Source organism: Hoplias malabaricus, chromosome 7 (assembly GCF_029633855.1).
Source record: "Hoplias malabaricus isolate fHopMal1 chromosome 7, fHopMal1.hap1, whole genome shotgun sequence".
NCBI classification, from domain to species: domain Eukaryota; kingdom Metazoa; phylum Chordata; class Actinopteri; order Characiformes; family Erythrinidae; genus Hoplias; species Hoplias malabaricus.
In genome coordinates, this window is record NC_089806.1 from 26792307 (window position 1) to 26815561 (window position 23255).

The following is a 23255-nucleotide window of genomic DNA, read 5'->3' on the forward strand; positions in this document are numbered from 1 at the left end:
AAAGGAAAGACTGAAGAGAGCAAAGGCCAGATCCAAGCTGAATTATGAAATTCTGGCCAGTCATATTTTTAAGGTCCCAGAAAAAAAACATATCCAAGGAAAAGAAGCCGTATGGTCATCCTATCCAGTAGTGCTACCATGCCGCACAGTAGTAATTTTCTTAAGGCTAAAAATTAACATCACATGAGTATGTCCCTCTAGGGAAGCTGACCATTATAAATCAGAGCTTCAATAGGAAGATGATCAGAAACTGCTGGAGAAGAGACTACGACGTTTAAAAGCATAACATAATTCATTCAGAGTTCAAACATTCTTCTGCTCGTACTCTCCCTGCAGAAAAAAAAATTGGAGTAATGCTGCCCCCACCCGCTGTTCCCTTAGAATATTTTTCTACAACAAATCACAAATTAATTTCACTGGGGCATAATTATGAAAACTGTGAAACATTGATTGTAATTTACAAATAAAATCTTGATATAACACAGTGGACCAACAACAGCAGATGACATGGCTCCCAAACCATTACTGGTTGTGGAAACGTCACACTAGACCTCAAGCAGCTTGAATTGTCTGCCTCTCCAGTGATCCTCCAGACTCTGGAACCTTGAATTCCAAATGAAATGCAAAAATACTTCTGAAACCAAACAAAAAAACATCTGAAAACAAGACTTTGGACAACTGGCCAACAGTCCAGTCCTTTTTCTTCTTGGCCCAGGTAAGGCCCTTCTGACATTGTCTCTGGGTTGTGAGTGGCTTGACACAAAGAATGTGACAGTTGTATCCAATGTCTTGGATATGTCTGTGTGTGGTGGCTCCAGCAGCAGTCCACTACTTATGAATCTCCCCCAACATTTTGAGGGGCCTTTTCCTGACAATCTTTTCAATTCTTGTTAATCCCTGTTTCTTGTACACATTTTTCTATGCTTGGATACAGCAGGAGAGTGTCAATGACTTCTTCTGGACATCTGTCAAGTCAGCAGTCTTTCCCATGATGGTGTAGCCTACTGAACCAGTCTAAGGGACCATTTTAAAGACTTTGGAAACCTTTGCAGTTTTTTTTTATTATTATTCTAATTTATCTGAGAAAACCTTTGGGTTGGTTTTCATTGGCTGTAAGCATAACATAGCCAAGAACTGCCTACTACTTGTGGGCAGACCTTGAGTGAGACTAAAGTTTAAATGCCTTAGCCAAATACCCCTCACCTGTAAATGTTGAGAAAAGAGAAAATGCTCTTCATTCATTCTTCCTGCCCCCATTTTCCTGATAGTTGAGTGGATCAAATCAGCAAATTTGTTCTGAAAACTATTTCTCTATACGTCTACTTTTGTTGTGCTGTATTCATTAACTTAATGATGACATTTCATTTTAATTAGAACGGCACAAGCAGAGTGTGAATTGAGCTTGTATGTCTTATTATTGCCGATCTTCTAAGTCCTTATTGTAAAGCCTGTCTATTCAGTTTTACATTGGGCAGATAGTTCCACTCATAAAAGACCAGCCTTTTCTAAGTCTGAGCAGTGACATGGTGAAACCATATATGAATTTATGTGTAGTCTTTTAGTGTTTGGGAGCTGACTATTCCTTTATTTATTAATTTTATTTTTTGAAGGATGAGACTTCCCACATAAACAGACCCTTTGTTCAGAGCAACAAACTTTTCAGTTATTTCTATGTAATTGGTCTGAATAATATCTCAAATAATATTTATAATAGAAGGTTCCAAGCTAATATTTTTGGAAATGGACCAATTTTGGCACACATATTGCACACAATTGTTTATTTCAAGAAAATTCACATATTTCAAGTGAAGTTAAGTTTTTTGTTAATAGCTATATTACCCACACCCTCAAATCAGGCATAGTGCTTGAATGTGTTGATTTATGTCACAGACTTAACATGGAATCATATAAAACACCACCACCATAAACATCAAAATATTTAAACTGTGAATCATTAAGCAGGATCTGTTAATTTCTCTATTGATCATTTTGATTAAATGTGTGCCTTTTCCAGTGTTTGCACAGATGGAACCATTTTTGTAACAGGCAGATGTTTTCATAGTGTAGTTGAGCAGGCTCCTTTGGGCATTTTTAGGTTGCATTAGTTTAAGCATTGGCAAATGTGTCCGAGTTGCTTGAAGCTGCAGTGAAGCCGCTGCCATCCGACATGTGGTATACATCTGTAAAAGAGCAGCACATTATAGAAGACTTTTACCTCATATTAGGTCAATTATTTGCACAAATGTGGTCAAATTTAGTAAAGTAACAATGTACCAAATGATGTCAACATAGTATATAATGCAGCACAAAAAACATTGTCTTTGGATATTACACAATCTATTTTAACCTAGCATTTGATGAAAACAATGGTAAATTACATGGCCATGTACAATATAGTAGACCGACAGAATTATGAAATAAAACACACTGAAAGTGCATATGAATAAAACTTCAGTTTAATTACATACTTCTCCGTCGAAACCTCTGAAGGAAAGTAAGTCCACTTGAGGAGGAAGGTCCTGTACTAGTACTCTGTAATTTACAATGGAGCATTCATATTGTTAAAGTGCCAGAAGTACTGAAATAAAATTTCAATGCTAATTTAAAAAATATTTGTCTGTGCGGTGAGCTGGTATAAAATGCTATTTACCCTAGTACGGTTAGAGCTAATGTTTACCAGTCTCAACCTTCCGGCCAGTGCTTCTCGAATCTACAAACACAAGTCAAAGTATTATATTTTTTCCCTTTCTTTTAATAAAGATTTCCATAAAACCTATAAGCAACACCATCAACCAATATACATGGATTTGGAAAACTTCCAGAGTGCAAAACTTATAGGACATGCACTGACAATTATCCGTGTGTTGTGACTGTTTTTACTGGATAGGAGTAAGTACCAATACAAATTTCCTTTACAATTGTGCATAAAAACAGTGTGCATACATCAGATAGCAGAAATATACAAGACAATTTTTTTTACTTTGACTCTTTAAATGTGTTATATCTCACATTTATTTACTTTGCTTTGTGATTAGGTTGATTTTATTTGATTTAAAAACTGCTAGCATATTTCTCCAGTCTCTCAGTGCCCAGTCTGCAAGTCAAAGATTTGCTGACCTGACTAGGCCAAGCCAAGGTCTTATTGGTATCCCTTTACAGATCAATATTATATAGTTAATTATATGGTAGTATCATGGTAAAAATTACACCAAATTATATATTACATTAATACAATATAATTTCAGGATTATTACTATTATGTTATAATTATATTAATATTATAACAGGAATTTTATTTACCTTACTGTCAAGTAAAGTCCCAAACAGCAATATGAAGAAACCCTTTATATGAAGAAAGATTAACAAAACATTTTTGCTGAACATGAAGTCTGTCATTGTGTAGAATAGCTAACAATTAAATATATAAAATAAATTATAATGCCTTCAAATAAATAATGTGTAATATAAAACACTGATTGCTTAGCAGTAGTATGTAATGTGGCCTCAACAATTAGAAAAGGTAATTTAATTATATTTGCTTTATATAAGTATTTTTGTCAGTTTGACTGACAATAGAATAAAATTCAATAATTCTTTCCTTAAAGATACAGGGCTATCAGGGCATCTGTACTCTTGAACACACACAATGTCTCAATACATAGAAATCATGTCACCATCCATAGAATGTAAAAATACTAAACTCCAATAATGCACAACAGGATGGCCTATCAGAACTGTTCAACTTCTAAATGCACACACACAACTCTTTGAACGTTATTATTTATCACAACTCACATTCTCTATCTTTAAATGCTGCTACGTCTCATGCAGCCGTGTCACTGCTTCTCATAAATGAACTTTATCGCTTCTCTCCAGTGTTTGACTTTGCACTACTTATACACTGTTCAATAATGTCATCATTTATACAATGTGCATTATTTTCTATGCAAAGTGCATAGCTGATATATATATTTCCTTGTCTATGACTTATCTTTCCAAATATGTGACATGTAACTCTCAATATGTAACTCAGCTTATAGAGGGAAAACAGCTGTAGTAAAGTTTGGGTGCTCTCTGCTGCTTTCAAGCAGTCATCTGAAGCTCATATGTCTGGCTTTGCTGTTCAAACATAGCCTGTGTCTTTGCTAAATAAAAAATACCACCGTTTACAAATGATTTAATTGCATAAGTGTTTTTGCGCTGATTTATTTATGTTCTGATTTATCCCACCAGCTGAAGTGCCAACTCCAGAGGGGTAAACATTGATATGAAGCACCAAAGCTTCTCCAGAACTTCCAATGAAATGCCTCTGTGACAATAGCTATATGGCTAGGCTTGCCTTGTTTCTCTTGTTTCTCTCAGTATGTTGTGTGATATTGCATTTACATAACAAAAATAAATTAATTTAACATAAATACCTGAAGAGAATTGAAGAGTGCAAACACAATTTGTATCCCTAAAGCAGGAGATACCAAGGTCCCGATGCCGAATCCCCAGGTCAGACCAAAGAGGGGGGTTAGAATGGCCACACATCTGGCAATAACCAGTATGGCATGTGTCTCATCTGGTTGAGTGGTGGCACCAATTCCCCTCCTTAACATCTTGTATAACACCACAATCATTATCAAGAAGTTTATAGCTACAATAGTCAGCGCAGGAATCACAAAAGCCAGGAGGGCCTTTGTTTGGTCCCAGTTTAGCCAACAGGCATTCTGTTTTGGGACATATCCTCCACCACCAGCTGTTACTGCCACAGTGATGACGGCTATGAGTAACGGAGCCCCATAGCCTAGAGTGAAGGCTATGATCATCATTGTACACTTCGATACTCCAGAAAAGACCATTATAGTGCGGTAGAATAGCAGGAGTGCTGAGAACAACATCCAGAAGAATAGAGCAAGATAAAAGAAGTGCATAAAGAATGTTGCTGCACTGCAGGGACCCACTGGTGTTGGCTCTCCATAATTAACAATATTTGCTGCAATGATGAAGCATATATCCGCTATCAGGAGGGAGAGAGCAATGTTGATTATGGAGACATGGCGCATGTAGGATGTTTCATTCCTTGTCATTGGTTTCCAAATAATGCCTTCAATGATGAGGCACAAAACCAAGCTTACCATTGAAATGCCAACACCAATATACGTTATGAAAGTTAAAACAAGGTTTTCCACATTGATGTATGGTGACATCAAGATCGAGAATGAAGTTGTGTGATTGCATGTACATCCGACCTTGTCAGCCTGATTCAAAGGACTCACTTCACATCCAGTTGAGTCCCAGCCTCCAATCCCATCCAAAAGGTTAAAGTTCCAAAAAACACACTGAGGGTTACTGAGTGTCGTCTGATTTTCATCAAAAATAAGAGATATGTTTTGAATTCCACTGGATACAGTGCTGTTAACTGTATCATTTACGATTACTGCAGTCACAGCTCCATTGATAACGACATTAGTTGGAACACTGTCATTGATTGTTGCACTTCTAACAGGCAAGACATTGTCAAAAGTTGTCAAAACTATGGTGGTGATAAATGTTAATCCACTAGTGTATGGAATATCTATATGTGTTGTTAAATTGATACCAAATGTTCCAATAAATGACTGAGTAAAATTTGATTTTTGTAGCTGGATGGATGAAGAATTTATATCAAAAGTGTTATTGGAAAGTCTGCTTGCAAAAGACTCTATTGACTTCAGAAGGTCAGAGCTTGCTCTTTTGTTTGTGCTGTTGCTGTTCAGTGTTGTCCAAGTGCTTTTTGCCCCTTGTGATGCAATGACATCCAGTGTGCTTAGGAAATTCTTGAAATTGATAAAACACATTAAATATGTCATGTTGCAGTCATCAAATAATTATATGTATTAAGCTTTCCCCAAATAATCATAAAAAAAACCACAAATGTTAGTTAGTTTTACATATTACTATAATGTATTATGCTGGCTTACTTACTTTTCAAAATCAAATACAATTTGCATTAAAGGCATTCAGATAACAAAACTTCTAAAACAATCAAAATGTATATACATACCGTCATAATTGTTTGATTGATAATAAGTGATTGTGAGACATTGGCGATTTCTGTCACCAAGTCAACAATCGTTAGAACAGTAAAGGGAGAATTTGTTATTGCTGAAGGATTATTTAAAGCAACACTGCTGAGATTAGCTACAAACTGTGGGAGCTCTACTGGTGCTAAATTCTGCAAAAAAGGACAAAAAAGAATATTACTACTCCAACAAAATTAAATAATTCATACATTTTTTAAAACATAACACTTCTATAAAAATGGTAATACCTGAGCTCTGATTTTCAGATCTTGAATCACACTCAGAACACAATAAGAAACATTTGTCCATTTTCCTCCTTCTTGACATGTACCAATTATGTATCCTGTCATGTTCACAGGACAGGAGATTGTCTTGCTCTCTCCTACTTTTCCAAGTCCAAATGAGTTGTCAGTACAAGCATATGCTAGATTGAAAAATATAACCATATAAATGATTTATAAAAATATTCAATATATTTCTGTATTTATAAACACATGGCAGAGTAATTGCTCAAAAGAATAATGGCTGCAACATCCATATTTATTTATGTCACTATATTTATGTGATTTTATGGCTGTATTTATCTTTGCATACACATATCTATGAGAAAAAAGATTACAATGTATCCCAATGGTGATGAATTTTTTTACAGTAAGTACATTAATTCAGTTAAACAGCATTGTAGTCCTACCGAAAAGTGATATGAGAATATTTGACTCTGTCCTACACCAAGTATTATATTGTAAATGCTTATTTTTTATGAACAAAAAAAAAAACAATATCTGGTTACAGTGATATCTGCACTCTCTTCATTCTTGTTTGATAATGCATTAGCTAAGCATCTATATTATTTTGTTTTCTTTTTATATTCTGTATCATATGCCATATGCATGACATATCCATGTCTTGACATATGTACCACAAAAAAAGAGTAAAGAGGCTGGTGCACTAATCCTTGATATAGTGATCTTATGAATAAAACTTAACTGGGCAACGTACTATATTTAGCACCTTTACATCTGGGCTTTTTTAACCTGGCTAAAACTGGTTAAATATTTGTGCATAAAAATGAGGGGTCCTTTCACTTCTCAAGAATAGTCAATGTCTACAAAAGAAACTACAAATAAACAGACATTTTTAATTGTTGGATTTCATGAATTGGATTTCATGAAAAAAGAATCAAAAGGAATTGGATTACACACTTGTCCTAGTTGTGATCATCTGGACGGCCTTTGAGCTGTACTGAAAACCGGATAAATCCTTATTGCTGAGCTGACAGTAAAATTGATCTTTGTAGTCGGTAGAAAGGCACTTCTGTGTGATGACTGCATAGTTGCATGTGATGCATCTCATGGCTGTAAAACAATATCCAGTAGAGTTTAAAAGCAGAATACCATGCCATGCCAGTTTATTTTGTGCCTATAAATGATTTGTACTGTGCTTATACATTTACAAATGGTGGATTCATACCCTATTTGAACTTATTCATGTGGAGGACATTTTATGAAACAGAATTTACTAAAGAAGAAAGAAAAAAATACAGACGTGTTTTTTCTCTGCTCTGAAACAGCGTTCTTGTCAACATAGCAGCCCCCGTTACAAAGCTCTTACAAGACAACAAGAGCATGCACATATTAAATACAATGTAAAATTTGTCACAGTACATCTGTAGGCCATGTTTCAACCCAAGGCCACTTTTATGCCCAAGCCTGGTCCACTTTTTCCTTGGTGTAGCATTCAGCTCTTACTATCCTGTTTTTTTTCTCTATTACAAAAATGTTCATATACATATGTACAGAACTTAATATTTCACTTTCATTTATAAAAAAAATTGGGTCAAACTTTATATTAAGTATTTTTAATAACTGTGTAGTTACACATGGAAAATATATGCAACAACAATTTAACTACTGATGGATTAGTACCTGTTACAGATGGATTACTATAATAAAGCTTATGTAATTATGTAAATATCAACTTCAATTTTGCCTTTTGTAATTACTCAAGTGGATCTTAATAATTGTAACAGCATCTCTCTCAAGTAATTACAAACATGTAATGGCATAAGAATTTATAATGAATAATGTAAAATTATAATAAATTATATGTATAATTATAATATATAATGTAACAGTTATGGAATTATTTAATGTTCATTAATGTTAATTATTTAAATCTTGCTCCAGTCTGATTACTAATGTAATTATACATATGTTATTATGTGTGTAATTACATGAGATATGCTCTTACAACTATGAAAATCCACTTGTGTAATAGGCATATATATATATATATATATATATATACCTCTCCTTCAGCTTTGAAATCTCAGTTAAGGATCCACCTGTTCAAATACATCATTTAAAGAACAAAACAACATGCTGCTGATAGTCAATGTGTCTTCTGTTTCCTTTTTTTGTTTTGTTTTTTGCTATACAAGTTTACTGTGTTTTATTTTCTTTCTGTTTAATAATTAACTTTTTTTTAGTTCATGTATATATACCTGTCCTTTTCCCTACCTATGCCACCAATCTATTATTACTTTTTTGTTGTTATAAAGCAACCTAAACATCAAACATACATTATATAAATGCAATGTATAATAATAATAATGCTATTGTTGGTGGTGGTGATGCTGACATGGTTGAGGAATATAAGGAAGCATGCGAATGTGGAAGTACCTAGATGCAGAATAAAATGTATTGATCACAGATCAATCTCATAAATGGTAAACATTTATAGACTTGTAATAAAACAACTCTAACCTTGAACAAATACAATGATAATATAATAAATACATGAACACAGGACTTACAATAGGACATATCTAAAACAACAATAACATGAGACAGAAAGAGACCCAGACTAAGACAGAAACAATAGAACTATGCAAAACAATTTACATCCAAAAAACTACGGAGATTAAGCAAAACCAAGACTGAGAAAACCAGAAACGAAAAGGTACTGAACACTAGAACAAGAAATTAATAGAATGCAAGCAAGAAATACTTGTGAAAGCCAACCCTGTAAGGTTGGACAAACACATAGACAAAAAACGGGATTTAAATATTAAAGGAACATGAAATACAGCATATGTGATGGGGTGTGACTAGAAGAGCATGCTCTAAAATAAAGGTGCTAAAAATGGTCTTTGAACAGTGCCATAGAAGAAGCCTTTTGGTTCCATAAAAAAAACGTTTGTTTATGAGATGTGTGGTTATTTAGCCAATCAGCAGCCAGAGTTAGCTATCCATCATTTAGTGCTGTACTGAAAGTCCCTCCTGGACAATTTTAATCTTACTTTAATAACCAATGTTAGGACAATTCAGGGATGGCATAGTGGTGCAACAGGTGGTGTTGCAATCACACAGCTCCAGGGACCTGGAGGTTGTGGGTTCTAGTCCTGCTCTCAGTGACTGTCTGTGAGGAGTTTGTTGCGTTCTTTTTATAAACATTGGTCAATGTTAGGGGGATTGTGATTAATCCAATTAATATTTTTTTTCTTGCAACCATCAGCATAACATGCAATATAAAACAATAATATGTGATAAGCATATGATCAGGCAATAACAATAGTGTGTCCATTGGAATGTGAATTTCCAGATTTTTCTCCAACCCCCCTTGAACGTTTTTCCAGAAAATCAAAATTTTCAGACAATATCACAGTTTTTCCTACATTTGTTTGCAGAATTGTTTTTAAAATCATAAGCAGCCAATGATGTCCTAAAATATCTTATTTTAATGTTCCAATAAAACTCTGTCCATATCGGCCCAATCCCCCTGTGACATCTCAGACATACAGGTGCTGGTCATAAAACTAGAATATCTTGAAAAAGTTGGTTTATTTCAGTAATTCCATTCAAAAAGTGAAACTTGTATATTATACTTATTCATTACATACTGACTGATACATTTCAAGTGTTTATTTCTTTTAATTTGATAATTATAACTGACAACTAATGAAAACCCCAAATTCAGTATCTCAGAAAATTAGAATATTGTGAAAAGGTTCAATATTGAAGTCATCTTGTGCCACACACAAATCAGCTAATTAACTCAAAACACCTGCAAAGGCCTTTAAATGGTCTGTCAGTCTAGTTCTGTATGGGGAAGACTGCTGACTTGACAGTTGTCCAAAAGATGAACATTGACACCTTACACAAGCAGAGCAAGACACAAAAGGACATTGCTAAAGAGGTTGGCTGTTCACAGAGCTCTGTGTATAAGCACATTAATAGAGAATCGAAGTAAAGGAAAAGATGTGATAGGAAAAAGTGTACAAGCAATAGGGATAACCCCACCCTGGAGAGGATTGTGAAACGAATCCCATTCAAAAATGTGGGGGATAATCACAAATACTGGACTGCAGCTGGAGCCAGTACTTCAAGAACCACTATGCACAGACCAATGCAAGACATAGACATGGGTTTCAGCTGTAGCATTGCTTGTGTCAAGCCACTTTTGAACAAGAGACTGTCACGGATCACAAGGCGGACTGACGGAGGCGGACGCACTTGCTAAAACACGGACAGTTTAATTTAACAAAAGATATAACAAAACAAAGACAGGTTACAGTAGAAACAACACAAAACGACATGACTGGGCTGGACCGGGGACAGGAAAGTAGACTGACAAAGTGGGGTGACAGGAGACGAAACAAGAGACTGGAGCAGACTGAACACATGAGACTGGGAAGGAGACTGGACAGGGTTTTTGACATTAGACATGACACTGGATGGGAACAGGGACTGGACAGGAGACGGAATGCGGGATGGATAAGGGGACTTGACATGTTTGGGGACAGAGGACTGAAATGGTGGATGGACAGGAGACGGGACAGATGACGGAATGGAGAACTGGGAATGGACAGGGGACTGGACATGATTAACAGGTGACTGGACATGAAACGAGACAGAGGGTTGAAATGGGACCTGGACAGGACACGGGACAGAGGGTTGAAACAGGGACTGGACATGAGGAAGGACAGAGGGTTGATATGGGGACTGAACCGGAGACGGGACTTGAGATAGACAGGTGATTGAACGCGGGATGGATATGGGGACTTGACATGTTTGGGGACAGAGGACTGGACATGATTAACAGGGAACTGGACATGAGACGAGACAGAGCGTTGAAATGGGGCCTGGACAGGAGACGTGACAGAGGGTTGAACTGGGGCCTGGATAGGACTAACAGGGGACTGGACGGGACTAGGCAGGGGAACAGGGACCAAGACGTTTACGGGGACAGACATGAATACAGTAACAGGGACTGGGACAGAGAAAAAGGCTGACACGGGCACAGGGACAAGGACAGAGACAGGAACCAGGACAGGGACAGACAAGGGAACCAAAATAACTTGGGGGTGCCCAGGACTGGCTAATGTCTGTGGAAATGTCTGAGGAACCAGTGAGGTATATTTATCAGACGGCCTCATAAGACAGTATTAAGAAATGTTCAGTGTGTTTTTATGCTCAGCCATATGAACATATGTATGTGCGCTACAGAGAGGGATGTTTAGGATAAGCTGTCAGTGAGGCAGGACACTATCAATTTTACACCATCCCTTAAGTGCATGCAAATGTAAACTATTCTCTATGTTTGCCTTATTTGGAAAGGAGAGAATATATAGACAAAAGGATTCGAGCAGGAAGAGAGATCCTAGACACAGAGATGATCGGAGCGCTCAATTGAACACCCTCTCACGGGATCCTTAAGAACCCGTAAGACACTGTTTTGGTAAATAAAGATGTATTTACACTTTTAACCGTGTCTGCTGAGATTCTTTTCCATCACCTATCTTCACAACACAGCAAGAGTTAACAACAAAGATGGCGACGAGGATGGGATTTGAGCTGTGACCTATCTGCTTCGGGCGGCCCCTGCATTCGAACTACCGCTTAAAAGCCGGCAAATAGAAGGTGAGATTTTCACAAATTTGAGCGCTGGTTGGGTGTTTGGGCTGTCTGATGCAGAAAGGGTTGCACCGAAATAGACTCATCAGTGTATGCAATGTTGTGTTGGAAATGGTGTTGGATAAAGATTCTCCGTTCTAAATTTTAACTATAGTCATAGTAATAGAGAAATGAAGAAAACAAAAGGGAATAATGAAGAAACAGTAAAGAGTAAAGAGGAAAAAGAAAAGGAAATGTTGAAGTATAAGTAGAATAGCTTAATTAGTAACGATAAGGTGAGCTGATGATGACATGCACGTTTGGGTAAACAGGGCCCTATTTTTGCTTGAAACTGTAAGACATGAATCACAGTCATTGCGTGAAAGTAAGCTTTGAGTTTTTTGGAATTGGATTGTATTGAAATAGTGAGAAGCCCTGGGCCCAGTGGCATTTGGTTAAAATTTATTTAAGGTTTAAAGGAATTTAAATTTAAGGATTTAATTTAAGGATAACGAGAAGGAATAAAAGAGAAATATATGGAAAATAGAGGAAAAGAGACTTAAATAAAGAGAGGATGCCGCTGATTTGAAAAAAGCCCTCGTGGAGGTGGGATTAGCCCGGCCGCAAATCCTGAAAAATTCACTAGGTGATTTTTTGGGTCAGTTTGATGAGAAACTGGAGGTGTGATGCAGAGATTTAATTAGGGGTGCCCACTCGAAACAATGTTGACGAACACTGTATTGATGCTGCCTCTTTTTGAATTATTACACCTCATAAGGTAGCATAAATTAAAAATAAGGAATAAGAAATAAGGAAATAAGGTAAGGGCGGCAATAAAAAGCATGCTGTTAATGTGTGAATGGGTCGACTATGAGAAATTGTGTTGAAAATCATGAGTGTGTGTAAGCGCTGTTTGGATGAGGAGTATGTATGTGTGCCTAGTGAGTTAAGAAAAAAGGAGTGTCTTGCTGTGCATGTGTGTGTGTCAGCTGAAAGAATTTTTTTTGGGAGAAAAAGGGGGAGTGATCAACCCCATCCCTTCTGTGGTTGCATATTGAGTGTGTGTGGGGGAGAACTGGTCTCTCCCTTGCGCTGAATTCTGTGAGTGTGTGTTCAGAGAAAGGGGGGAAAGGACACCTCTGCCCAGAGAGTGTCAGAGAGAGAGAGAGAGTGTTTAAATAAAAAAAAAAAAAAAAAGAGGGGGAAATGTGATGAAGATTGCGAGATTTAGAAATTAATAGGGAAAGAAATTTGTAATGGTAAAAATTATGAGCTTCGTTCAAGGACAGTTATTTAAAGAATATGAACCTCAATAAAATGAGGGGTTTGTTTATTTATGACAATGAGCCTGAACGGAAGACGTTTTTAAAGTAAAAATATATAAAGTAAAAATAAATGAGCTTTCTGGGAGACAGTAAATTAAAGAAAACAGTAGAAAATGAGCTCCAGAGAGACGATTTTAGATGCTGAGAATAGGAGAAAGGAGAGCAAGGTGTAAAGCTGAGTAATTAATAGGGTACATTGGGAAAACTGTAAGGTTTAATCATGGGAATTAAAGGGAAAATTGTTATTGGGGAAAGGAGAAAAATTTTGAAATCTCCATATGTTGGCTTTTATTGAAAAAAAAAGGGGGATCATGGGTCTAGCTCCTCTCATTTGATTGAATTTTTGAAATCTTATGCTTTGCAAGGGGGGTCTCTGTCTGCAAGTGTGTAAGGCCTAGAATTCACTTTTGAAAAAGAGAGAAATGGTAGGACTTTGATTTGTGATGTACTGATAAAAGCCACGTTGATTTGATTTAAATAGAAGCTAATAGTTATTGGGCAAATTAGAAAATATTGATGTATAGTGCTGTGCAGGGGTTTGAAGCTCTTGATAATGGGTGTGGTGCTTGTGTTGTGCTTATGATCTAAAATAAAAGGGAATAGAGGATTAATTTAACATAGTGGGTGAGAGTGAATTGGTGGAGCAGTAATTTGGTTGTGTTCTCTTTGAATGCAATAGTTTGATGAAATTGAGATACATTGAATGGGGCAATTGTTTTAGGCCAGTGGAATTGAGGAATGGCCTTATATGGAGAGAGCTGCTACAAGATGGAAATTAGAATTGAATTAATAAAGTGTGTAGGAATGGTGTTATTTCAGTTGTTCAGAAAAAGGGGGTGAATTTTATAGTCTATGGTGTTGAGATCTCTGAAGTACTGTTACTTTATACGAGAAAAATTATAATTTTTAGCTGCCAAAAGATAAGTGAAAGTACTGCCAAATGTGTGAATATTGGATAACTCTGAGTGTTTGGCATTGGTACTTTCTGGGTTTTAAACATACCACTGCGATGTTTATATGTGAAGAGTACAACATAGTACATTAATCTTATCTTAATATATACATCTTAGGAACCAAGATGCAGGGTTGGAAATTTACTATCATGTGGTCATAGAATAGTATGTGAAATGTTTATGCTAAACTGGTTAAGCCGAACCAGATGTTAAAGGAAGCTGCATTAAGGATGAACTTATTGCCATCAATCACTTTAGACCCTTTTTAGGGGGGTTGAGATTAAGGTCGTTTGGGCTTCAAGCCAATGAAGAGATTTGTTGGAGGTGTTTACAATATTGAATGAAGGGTAAAAATGTTATGAATGGACTAAATGTTGGTAAATAAAATACAAATAAGCATATTGAATGTTTAATTACTAAGAAGTAAGCTGAATGTATTAAATTTCTATTTGTCTTTTTATCCTGTGGGGTGTGTGTGTGTATATGTGTGTGAGTCTCATCTTAAAGGAGACGGTGAGAAGACCAGGAGAAGAAAAGGGGGGTCAAATTTGCCCATAGCAGAGCAGACTGCACAAAGGCCAGTCATTTTATCCACAAACTTCTTTCACAAACACCTGCATTGATACATTTAGATTAAATCATTAATAGGTCTCATTATTAAAAAGTAATAATTGGAAATTAATTGATTTGTTTATCTATTTGCATTTAGTTCATTATTGGTGCTATAGTACATGACAGACTTCTTCAAAGAAAGCTTGGCAACAGGTTGTTCATTTTTAAGGTAATAATTTGATTATAAAGAATTAACAACGTGGTTTATGAAGAAAAATTATTATTTGAAAAGGGATTTCTGATCTAAGCTTTGCTATAAGTGTATGGGGTTGCAAATATTTAGTGGTAATCATATTTAGAAGTGCTTGTTGAGTCTTATATAAGTTTGTATATTCTTTAATTACAAGGTAGTTATTGAATGTTTAATAAATCTAGGTTTATGGTGCACTTAGTAGTTATATCACTTAGTAAAGGGGATTTAGTGGTGTGAATTGTATTGCATATTAAGGTCTGATTTCTCTGAAGTTGGCAAATTCAATTGGGGATTAATTTTTATTGATTGTGGTAATATAGTGGCATATAAACAGAGGAAAAAAAGGGAGAGAAATAATTAATAAGTGTAAGTTGGGAACATATTTAGTCATTATTATGCTAAAAATGGGCACTAATGTTTCAAAAGGGGTTACTCCTGTTAATATAGTTAAGAAAAATAATCCTTTAATAAAAGGCATTGCAAGAATATCAGAAAAATTTTATAAGAGATGGCCTGACATAGACCAACCATGGCCGGTAGAGGGGACACTTAACCCAGATGTAATTAAAACAATAGAGGTACTTGTATCAACATACAAAGCAGGACAGAAGAAAGGGCGTCAAGGAGAAAAGCGAAAGGAAAAAAGAGAAATAGAGCTTGGCATTCTCCAGTTATTTGAACGAGAGAGTCAGAAACTGATGAAGGCAGCGAAGGACAAGAGGGAGAAAAGTGTAGACGCGATTATCCAACTTACGAAAAAAACAGAAAGACAGATGGCCGAAGTTAATGTGTCTTTTTCACATGTGGACTCAGTTAAGACACCACCACCTTATGAGAAGGAAGTGAAAAGTGAAAAAGCCTATCCTCAGCTTCCAGTGATTAGTCAAGGAGGAAATTATCACATTGAAGACGAAGATAAATGCATCATTGAAACAGGACAAGCAGAGACAACGATAAAACTGTATCCGAGTTCCAAAAGCAAGAAGAAAACTCGACGTCTGCAGACTAGAGGTGAACTGAGAATGAGAAGGAGGACCATTGAAGATGAGGATCTGAGTGACCAGGAGGAGGCCATGGGTGGATATGACCCAGCCATCAGACGAATGCTAGCTAAAGCAGAAAAAAGAGGAGATGTGAGTAGAAGGAAAGAGGACTCGAGAGATGGAAGTTCTGATGAAACAGAGAATGAAGAAAGTGATGATGGATGGAAGAGTAAGGGATCTTTCTCTGAAAGAGGATTATTTCCTGAAACATCCAGCACAAAAGGAGAAGACAGACGAAGAGCTTTGAGAGAAGTAGAAAAAAGTATAGACCAATGTTTATTGAACTTAGATAATGCTTCTAGCTCACTGGAGACACAACTGAAAGAGTTGCAGACATATGAGGAGGATCTGAAAAATGAAGACACTAAAAAATCTGAAAGACAATACACTTTGCGTCCAAGGAAAGGGAAATCACTTGAAAAGATATGTCCAGTGATAGTCCGTGGACGGAATTTGGAATACAAGCCTTGGCAAAATACAGATATGTCAGATATCATGGAAAAGTTGCCTACTTTGCAAGAAGGAGCACATCCTTGGATTTCAAAATTGGAAGAGCTTCTGGTGGGAACGCAGCCAGCAATAGGTGACATAAAGAGACTTTTAGCAAATCTCCTGGGAGTTCCAGCCATGGAAGAAATTCTACAGAAAGCGGGCCTAGAACGATATGTAAGAACTGCTGTTAATGATCCAGAGCTGTTTGCTGCAATCAGAGGTCGAATGTGGAGAGCATTGAAAGATTCATTTCCAACCAATGTGCATCCTGACAATATCCTGATTGAGCCTTTGGGAGAAGAAGAGAACCCGAGAGCCTATGTGTCAAGAGTCCATCAGGTATGGAGAAATGTCACAGGAAATGATCCAGATTTAAATCAGATGGAGCAGTCAATTTTGCGAGCCAAATTACAGAAGGGACTACCCTTACCAGTGAGAAGTAAACTGGCAGAAGTAGTGGGTCTCGGAAGCATGGCAAAGAGTGTCTATACAGATCATATAGCCCATCAAGTGGAGCTATATAGAAAGAAGGAACATGATCAGAAAATACAGGATGAGGAGACCCTCAGAAAGCTGAACCAAATACAACTGGTGGACAACAAGAAAAAAGAAAAGAAACAAGCTGTAGTCATACAAAGTCAGCCTCCTAATCAGCCAGGACCACATCTGGATCAGACTCAACCTCAAGTGAGCCAGTCAGCATCAGTTGCTCCAGTGACTCCCTGGCCACAGCCAGTGTTTGGTCAGGTGCAGACATGGAGAGGAAGAAATCAAGGAAATCTAGGAAGAGGAAGACCAGGAAGATTCAGTCTGAACTTTCAGCAGCCTCCTGAAGTGTGCTATAATTGTGGACAGTTTGGTCATTTTGCTCGTGAATGCAACCGGCCAGGAGGAAACTTCAGGGGATACTTTAGAGGAGCATTCAGAGGAGGATTCAGAGGACAACAAAGGTCAATCAAGGGACCTGTGAACCCTTATAGGGGCCCGGAACCAGGATTCTAGGGATGCCCGGAGAACTCATGTGGGAGGTGTCAGCTGGTAGCAATAGGGCCGGAGAGAGATCCAACAATAGAGGTGAAAATAAATAATCGACCATTGACAATGATGGCAGATAGTGGAGCTGCTTTCACCTGTATTCGGCCTGAAGATGCTATACACCTCCCCAGGTCTGGTCAGATGATTTGGACAATCGGGTTTGAGGGAGTAAAACAGCTGATTCCTCTCACAGAACCAATTGAGCTCTGCTATAAACATCTGAAGACTACAATACCCATACTGGTATCAGAACATACACCTATTGCACTTTTGGGAAGAGATGCTTTGTGCAAACTGAACTGTACAATAAAATGCACACCAGACGGCTGCCTGGTGGAAGTGCCGAGTGAAATGATTGATCAACTGATGATGAAAACAGAGACTGAAGCTTCTTCAGTATTTTGGATTGGAAATCTTAGCGAAGAATTCTTGGAACCAGCCAAGATGTGGGAGAAGTTTATTGTAGCAAACATGCCTGATGCAAAGACTCCAGAGTATCCATTTCATTGTACACTGAAATACTTTAAGGATGCTGAACAATCAGATGGAGAACAATGGCTGAGTCATCAACCAAAGCAAGTTGAATTACGTTCATGTTGCATAATTTTGGGACCACAAGGAGCTGCTATGAAGATAGACAAAAATGATTACTTGCATAAAGAGTTTGAGATGGGAAAAAGTGTACCACATGTGACTTTGCTGGTGTCTGAAAATTGTGAGCAGAAACAAATAGGTGAAATGATGGCAGAAGCAGAATAAACCGCTTAAAGAGAATCTTTCCATCTGGAGGAGTGAAGATCAGCGATTTATTAAGATTATGATTACTGCTCAAGGACAAGGACAGCCACAAGTCGTCAAGATGACACATGAATCACTTTACAATGAGAAGATGGATTCAAACTCTTTGAAAGAGGAAATGCTGCGATATGTTCCAAAATGTTTATGGTCACAACATAGCACTGACATTGGATTTGTGAAGTCAGCTCAACCAGTGAAAGTTGAACTCCGACCAGGAACAAAACCTCCGTGGAAGCCTCAGTATCCTTTGAATGAAGAAGCAATCAAAGGGATCGAACCACAAATTGAAGGTCTTGTGAAGGCAGATGTTCTGAAGATAACACAGAAACCGCAGAGTAATACACCTTTGTTGCCTGTGAAGAAGCCAGATAACTCTTATCGTTTAGTACATGATTTGAGAGCAGTAAATGAAGTAGTAGCAGACTTTCCAGCAGAAGTGCCAGATCCACATGTTTTGTTAGCCCAAATTCCTCCGGATGCAAAGTATTTCACAGTATTAGATTTATGTGGTGCATTTTTTAGCGTTCCACTAAGTGTAGAAAGTCAGGGTTTATTTGGGTTTACTTACAAGGGACAATTCTATGAGTATAAGAGATTACCACAGGGATATAAACATAGTCCTCACATTTTCAATAAAGTATTGAAAGATGATTTAGTTGGGGTAGATCAGAAGTTAAAAAGTACTGTCATTCAATACATGGGTGATATTCTTCTCTGTGCACCAGATGAGGAAACATGTCATAAGGATTCAATTACTTTGTTACAGGTGCTGGCAGAGAAAGGGCACAAAGTCTCTCAGAAAAAATTGCAGTATTGTCAGGAAAGGGTAGTTTATTTAGGGCAGACCATAACACAGGGACACAGATGTATTTCTGATAAGCAGTTAGAAGCTATTTGCAAAGCTCCCAAACCCAGAACAGTTAGAGAAATGATGACATTTTTGGGTATTGCAGGGTATTCTTCAGCATGGGTAGAGGACTATGCTAGTTTAACAAGACCTTTGAGAGCTATGATTAAAGATACAGGGAATGCTCAGCTTTATTGTAATCTTTCCTGGACTTTATTGAATCTTTCCTTTTAGCGTTTGAGACAATAAAACAGAGGTTACAAGAGGCTCCAGCATTAGCTCTGCCAGATTATTCTAAGAATTTTTTGTTATACGTGTCCACTTCTACTGGAGGAAAATATGCATGTGCAGTTCTTTGTCAGCCAACAGGTACGGGAACCAATCCCCAACCAATTGCTTATTATTCAACTGCTTTTTCGGAAGTGGAATTGGGGTTACCAAGTTGCTACAGAGCAATGGTGGGAGTGTATTTAATGTATGAGAAAGCATCATCTGTCACGATGGGTTATCCAGTGACAATTCTTACATATCATAGTCTTAGAAATCTTTTAAATTTTGGTAAATATACTCTAACTATGCCTAGAATTAGAGATTATCATAGGCTCTTATAACAAGAAGATATCACCCTAGCAAGGTGTGTAACAGTAAATCCAGCTGAGAACTTGCCAACTCCAGAGGATGGTGAACCACATGACTGTGTACGAGACGTAGAGAGGTATTCGAGACTTAGATCTGATTTGCAAGCTATTCCATTGCGTGAGGCTGAAGTGGAGTATTGGACTGATGGGTCCTGTTATCGTGTAGGAGATAAATTGAGGGCTGGCTATGCAATAGTAAGAGCACAGGGGACAGAATTTGTTGTTGAAAAGGCTGAAGTGATTCCACAGCCTGCATCTGCACAACTTGCTGAACTTGTGGGGTTAACAGAAGCATGTTTGTTGGCTGAAGGTAAGCGAGTGAACATATACATAGATTCGGCGTATGCCCATAATGTGTGTCATTTGTTTGGATCAGTGTGGAAAAACAGGGGGTTTAAGAAAACTGATGGGTCACCAATACAGCATCATGCTCAAATAATGAAACTGTTGCATGCTATGATGAAACCTAAAGAAATAGCAATAGCTAAATGTGCAGCTCATAAAATGGATGCATCAAGGGTTTCACAAGGGAATAGAGCAGCTGATAGAGCTGCCAAAGCCATTACAGGAGCGGACAAACTCGGGGAAGTGTTTTTGGTAACTCATGAAGTGGACTTCGAAGAGAAGGTGACACTTAATGATGTACTTTTACTGCAGGAAGCTGTTCCTGAAATAGATAAACAATTGTGGTTAGATCGAGGTGCCAGCAGGGATTCTACTGGTCTCTGGAGAAACCATGAGGGGCTAATAGTAGCACCAAGGGACTTGTTAGGTCTGATGATTCAAGAGGCACATGGGTTAGCTCATGTGGCTAGGGGAGAAGTTAGGAGGAAGATTACAAAGGAGTATGGTTTTTGGGCACCATATTTGCTTGAACAGATTGATTACGTAATTGGCAGATGTATAATTTGTTTGAAAAATAATGTTCGCAGGGGGTTGATGGTTCCGCCTGGTTACATTCCAACACCAAGGGGTCCTATGCGTGAGTTAGTTGTGGACTTTGTAGACATGATAAAACCAGTTGAAGGTAAGAGGTATATGCTGGTTGTTGTGGACAGGTTTTCACGATGGCCTGAGGCATGTCCAACCAAGCGTAAGAATGCTCAGTCAGTTGCCAAGTTTTTGTGTAGATAAGTCATAAGCAGGTGGGGACTTCCAGATCGAATATCCTCCGATAATGGGAATGAGTTTGTGGATAAAACGGTGAAATTAATTTTGCAAAAATTGGGAATTAAACAGCGTCTGGGAGCTGTGTACCATCCGCAAAGTCAAGGGATTTGTGAAAAAATGAATGGTGTCTTGAAAAATCGGATTGTTAAAATCTGTCAGCACACGGGGTTAAATTGGATAGCAGCACTTCCATTAGCATTAATGGTTTGTCGCTCAAGTGAGCTGCGTGATTTACACATGACTCCTCATGAGTTGATGACAGGCAGACGAATGCCAACGCCATGTTTGCGTACAAGTGGGAAAGGTCCAAGTTTAGCTCTTTTAGAAGATGATATGAGAGCATATGTTTCATACTTAGCTAATTTACATAAAAGAATATCCACATACGTTTCAGAAAAGCAAAGAAAAGAGGAGGAGCAGGAGAGGCTGGATGAGCAAAGGAAGAATACAGTGCAGCCTGGAGACAAGGTGTTTGTAAAGGTATTTAGAAGAAAATGGTATAACGAACGCAGAGAAGGACCTTTTGAAGTTGTTCGCAGTACTGGAACGGCAGTTCAAGTCAAGGGGTCTCCAACGTGGTATCATTTATCTCACTGTGTTAAAGCACCAAGTGAAGAGGAGCCTTTCTCAAAGGGAGGAGAGGTTGCAGGTTCAGGAGAACCAAAAGAACATGAGGGAGAACAGGTTGAAAATAACATGCAAGAAACAAATCAGAGTAGATCTCCTGAAGAGAAGATTGTCCCTGGTTTGGATGATGTTGATGACTCTGTGTATATTTCTGATGATGCCAGACATGACACAGCAGATTGTAAACGAGACAAAAAGTTTGGAGAAATTGAATTTCAATATGTCCCAGAAAAAGCAGGTCCTATTACAGAAAGCAGTAATTCCATTTCAAAACAGTTCAGAGATTTGGATCAAGAGAAGAGTCCAGTTCGGAAAAAGGTTAGACCTAAACGGTATGAGAACTAAAGAGAATGAAACTTTAAAGAACTTTACTTTTTCAGTGTCGAAAGTTAGTGAGGGGGTAAATGGATCACATCTAACTACACTAATGCCTTTGATAATTTCAACAACGTCATCACCTTTCAAGACAGGGGTTAAAGCTAAATTAGGTAAAGCAGTTCATCTTCCCTGTAAATGTGGAAGATTTAATACAGGGAGTAATAGTCCTCCTGAGTGGAAAAATAGTCGTGGTGAAAAAGTGGTGTTAACAGGACCTGAAGTTGATCATTTGCCTCATGACCAGAGAAAGTATCTTTTGTTTAATGCTTTTAGGTGGTTCAGAGTTAGAGATGATTGTTCAATTCTTTTACGTAATGTTACATGGGAAGATCAAGGGGAATACACTTGTACTTATTTGGAACCAGAGCTTAAGTTTGTGCCATTTCAAAATGTGTGGAGAGAAGGGTACATAACTCGTACAGTGATAGTGATGATAAAGGACCAGAGTCCTATTTTTTTTTTTTTTACATCTATTAAAAGAGTTCAGGACCAAACCACTATGGCAATGACTTTAAAGGTTACTAAAGAACAAATTAAGCCAAATACTTTAGCTCCAGAAATAAGTAAAGGAAATAATGTAACTAATCGGATTACTACTTTAGATATGCTATTAAAGGAGATGAATAGTACTACACTGACAATGATGACTTCTGCTTCGGGTACATCTGAATCTAGCACAACTGTTGAAAATGGAAAAATAACAAGATCACATAATGTTGTAAAAGTAACCCAGACTACAGAAGTAATGTCCTTTCCATTGCAGAAGGAAATAAACATAACACAGGGTCCAGAGTTAAATATGGAGCATGAAGTGAATATCAGTCAAGTGACTTTTGAAGCTAGAAACCCAATGGAAGACATGGATTCAAAGGGTTTAGTAACCACTGAGAAAATCACTTTAGAAGGGCAGAGAGAGTTTTTTGATTCTGACTGGACATCTGAAGAAATGACTGACCATTACCATGCATTACAGAAAAGAGAAGCAAAATGGAAAGCATATGGATTTGATTCTTCAGTGTTACAAATCACAGACCCATGGGCATCTAGAAATTTATGGTTTCAGCAAATAACCCATTCCGTAAGAATGAGTACGAGGTTGACTGGTCCATGTGTAGTGAAAGTTCCATCACCAAGCACATGGCCATCAATTTTAGAGACAGTACCAGAACCATTGCATGCTATGTGTCAATCTTATGCTTTATC

The 23255-nt window shown here is 37.6% G+C and overlaps 1 protein-coding gene across 2 annotated transcripts in view; it reads right to left on the reverse strand.

Annotated features, from left to right (window-relative positions):
• Nucleotides 1–1821: 1821 nt before the first annotated feature.
• LOC136702135 (adhesion G protein-coupled receptor F4-like) overlaps nt 1822–23255 on the reverse strand; it is a 66704-nt gene continuing 45270 nt past the window's right edge. For both annotated transcript variants that reach the window (XM_066677034.1, XM_066677035.1), the window contains 8 exons: nt 7250–7402; nt 6296–6471; nt 6029–6199; nt 4419–5801; nt 3301–3342; nt 2651–2710; nt 2469–2532; nt 1822–2180 (listed from right to left, as the gene is read on the reverse strand). In XM_066677034.1, the coding sequence (XP_066533131.1) occupies nt 2107–2180; nt 2469–2532; nt 2651–2710; nt 3301–3342; nt 4419–5801; nt 6029–6199; nt 6296–6471; nt 7250–7402 (2123 nt within the window). In that variant the 3' untranslated portion in view covers nt 1822–2106. The remainder of the gene's footprint in view (nt 2181–2468; nt 2533–2650; nt 2711–3300; nt 3343–4418; nt 5802–6028; nt 6200–6295; nt 6472–7249; nt 7403–23255) is intronic.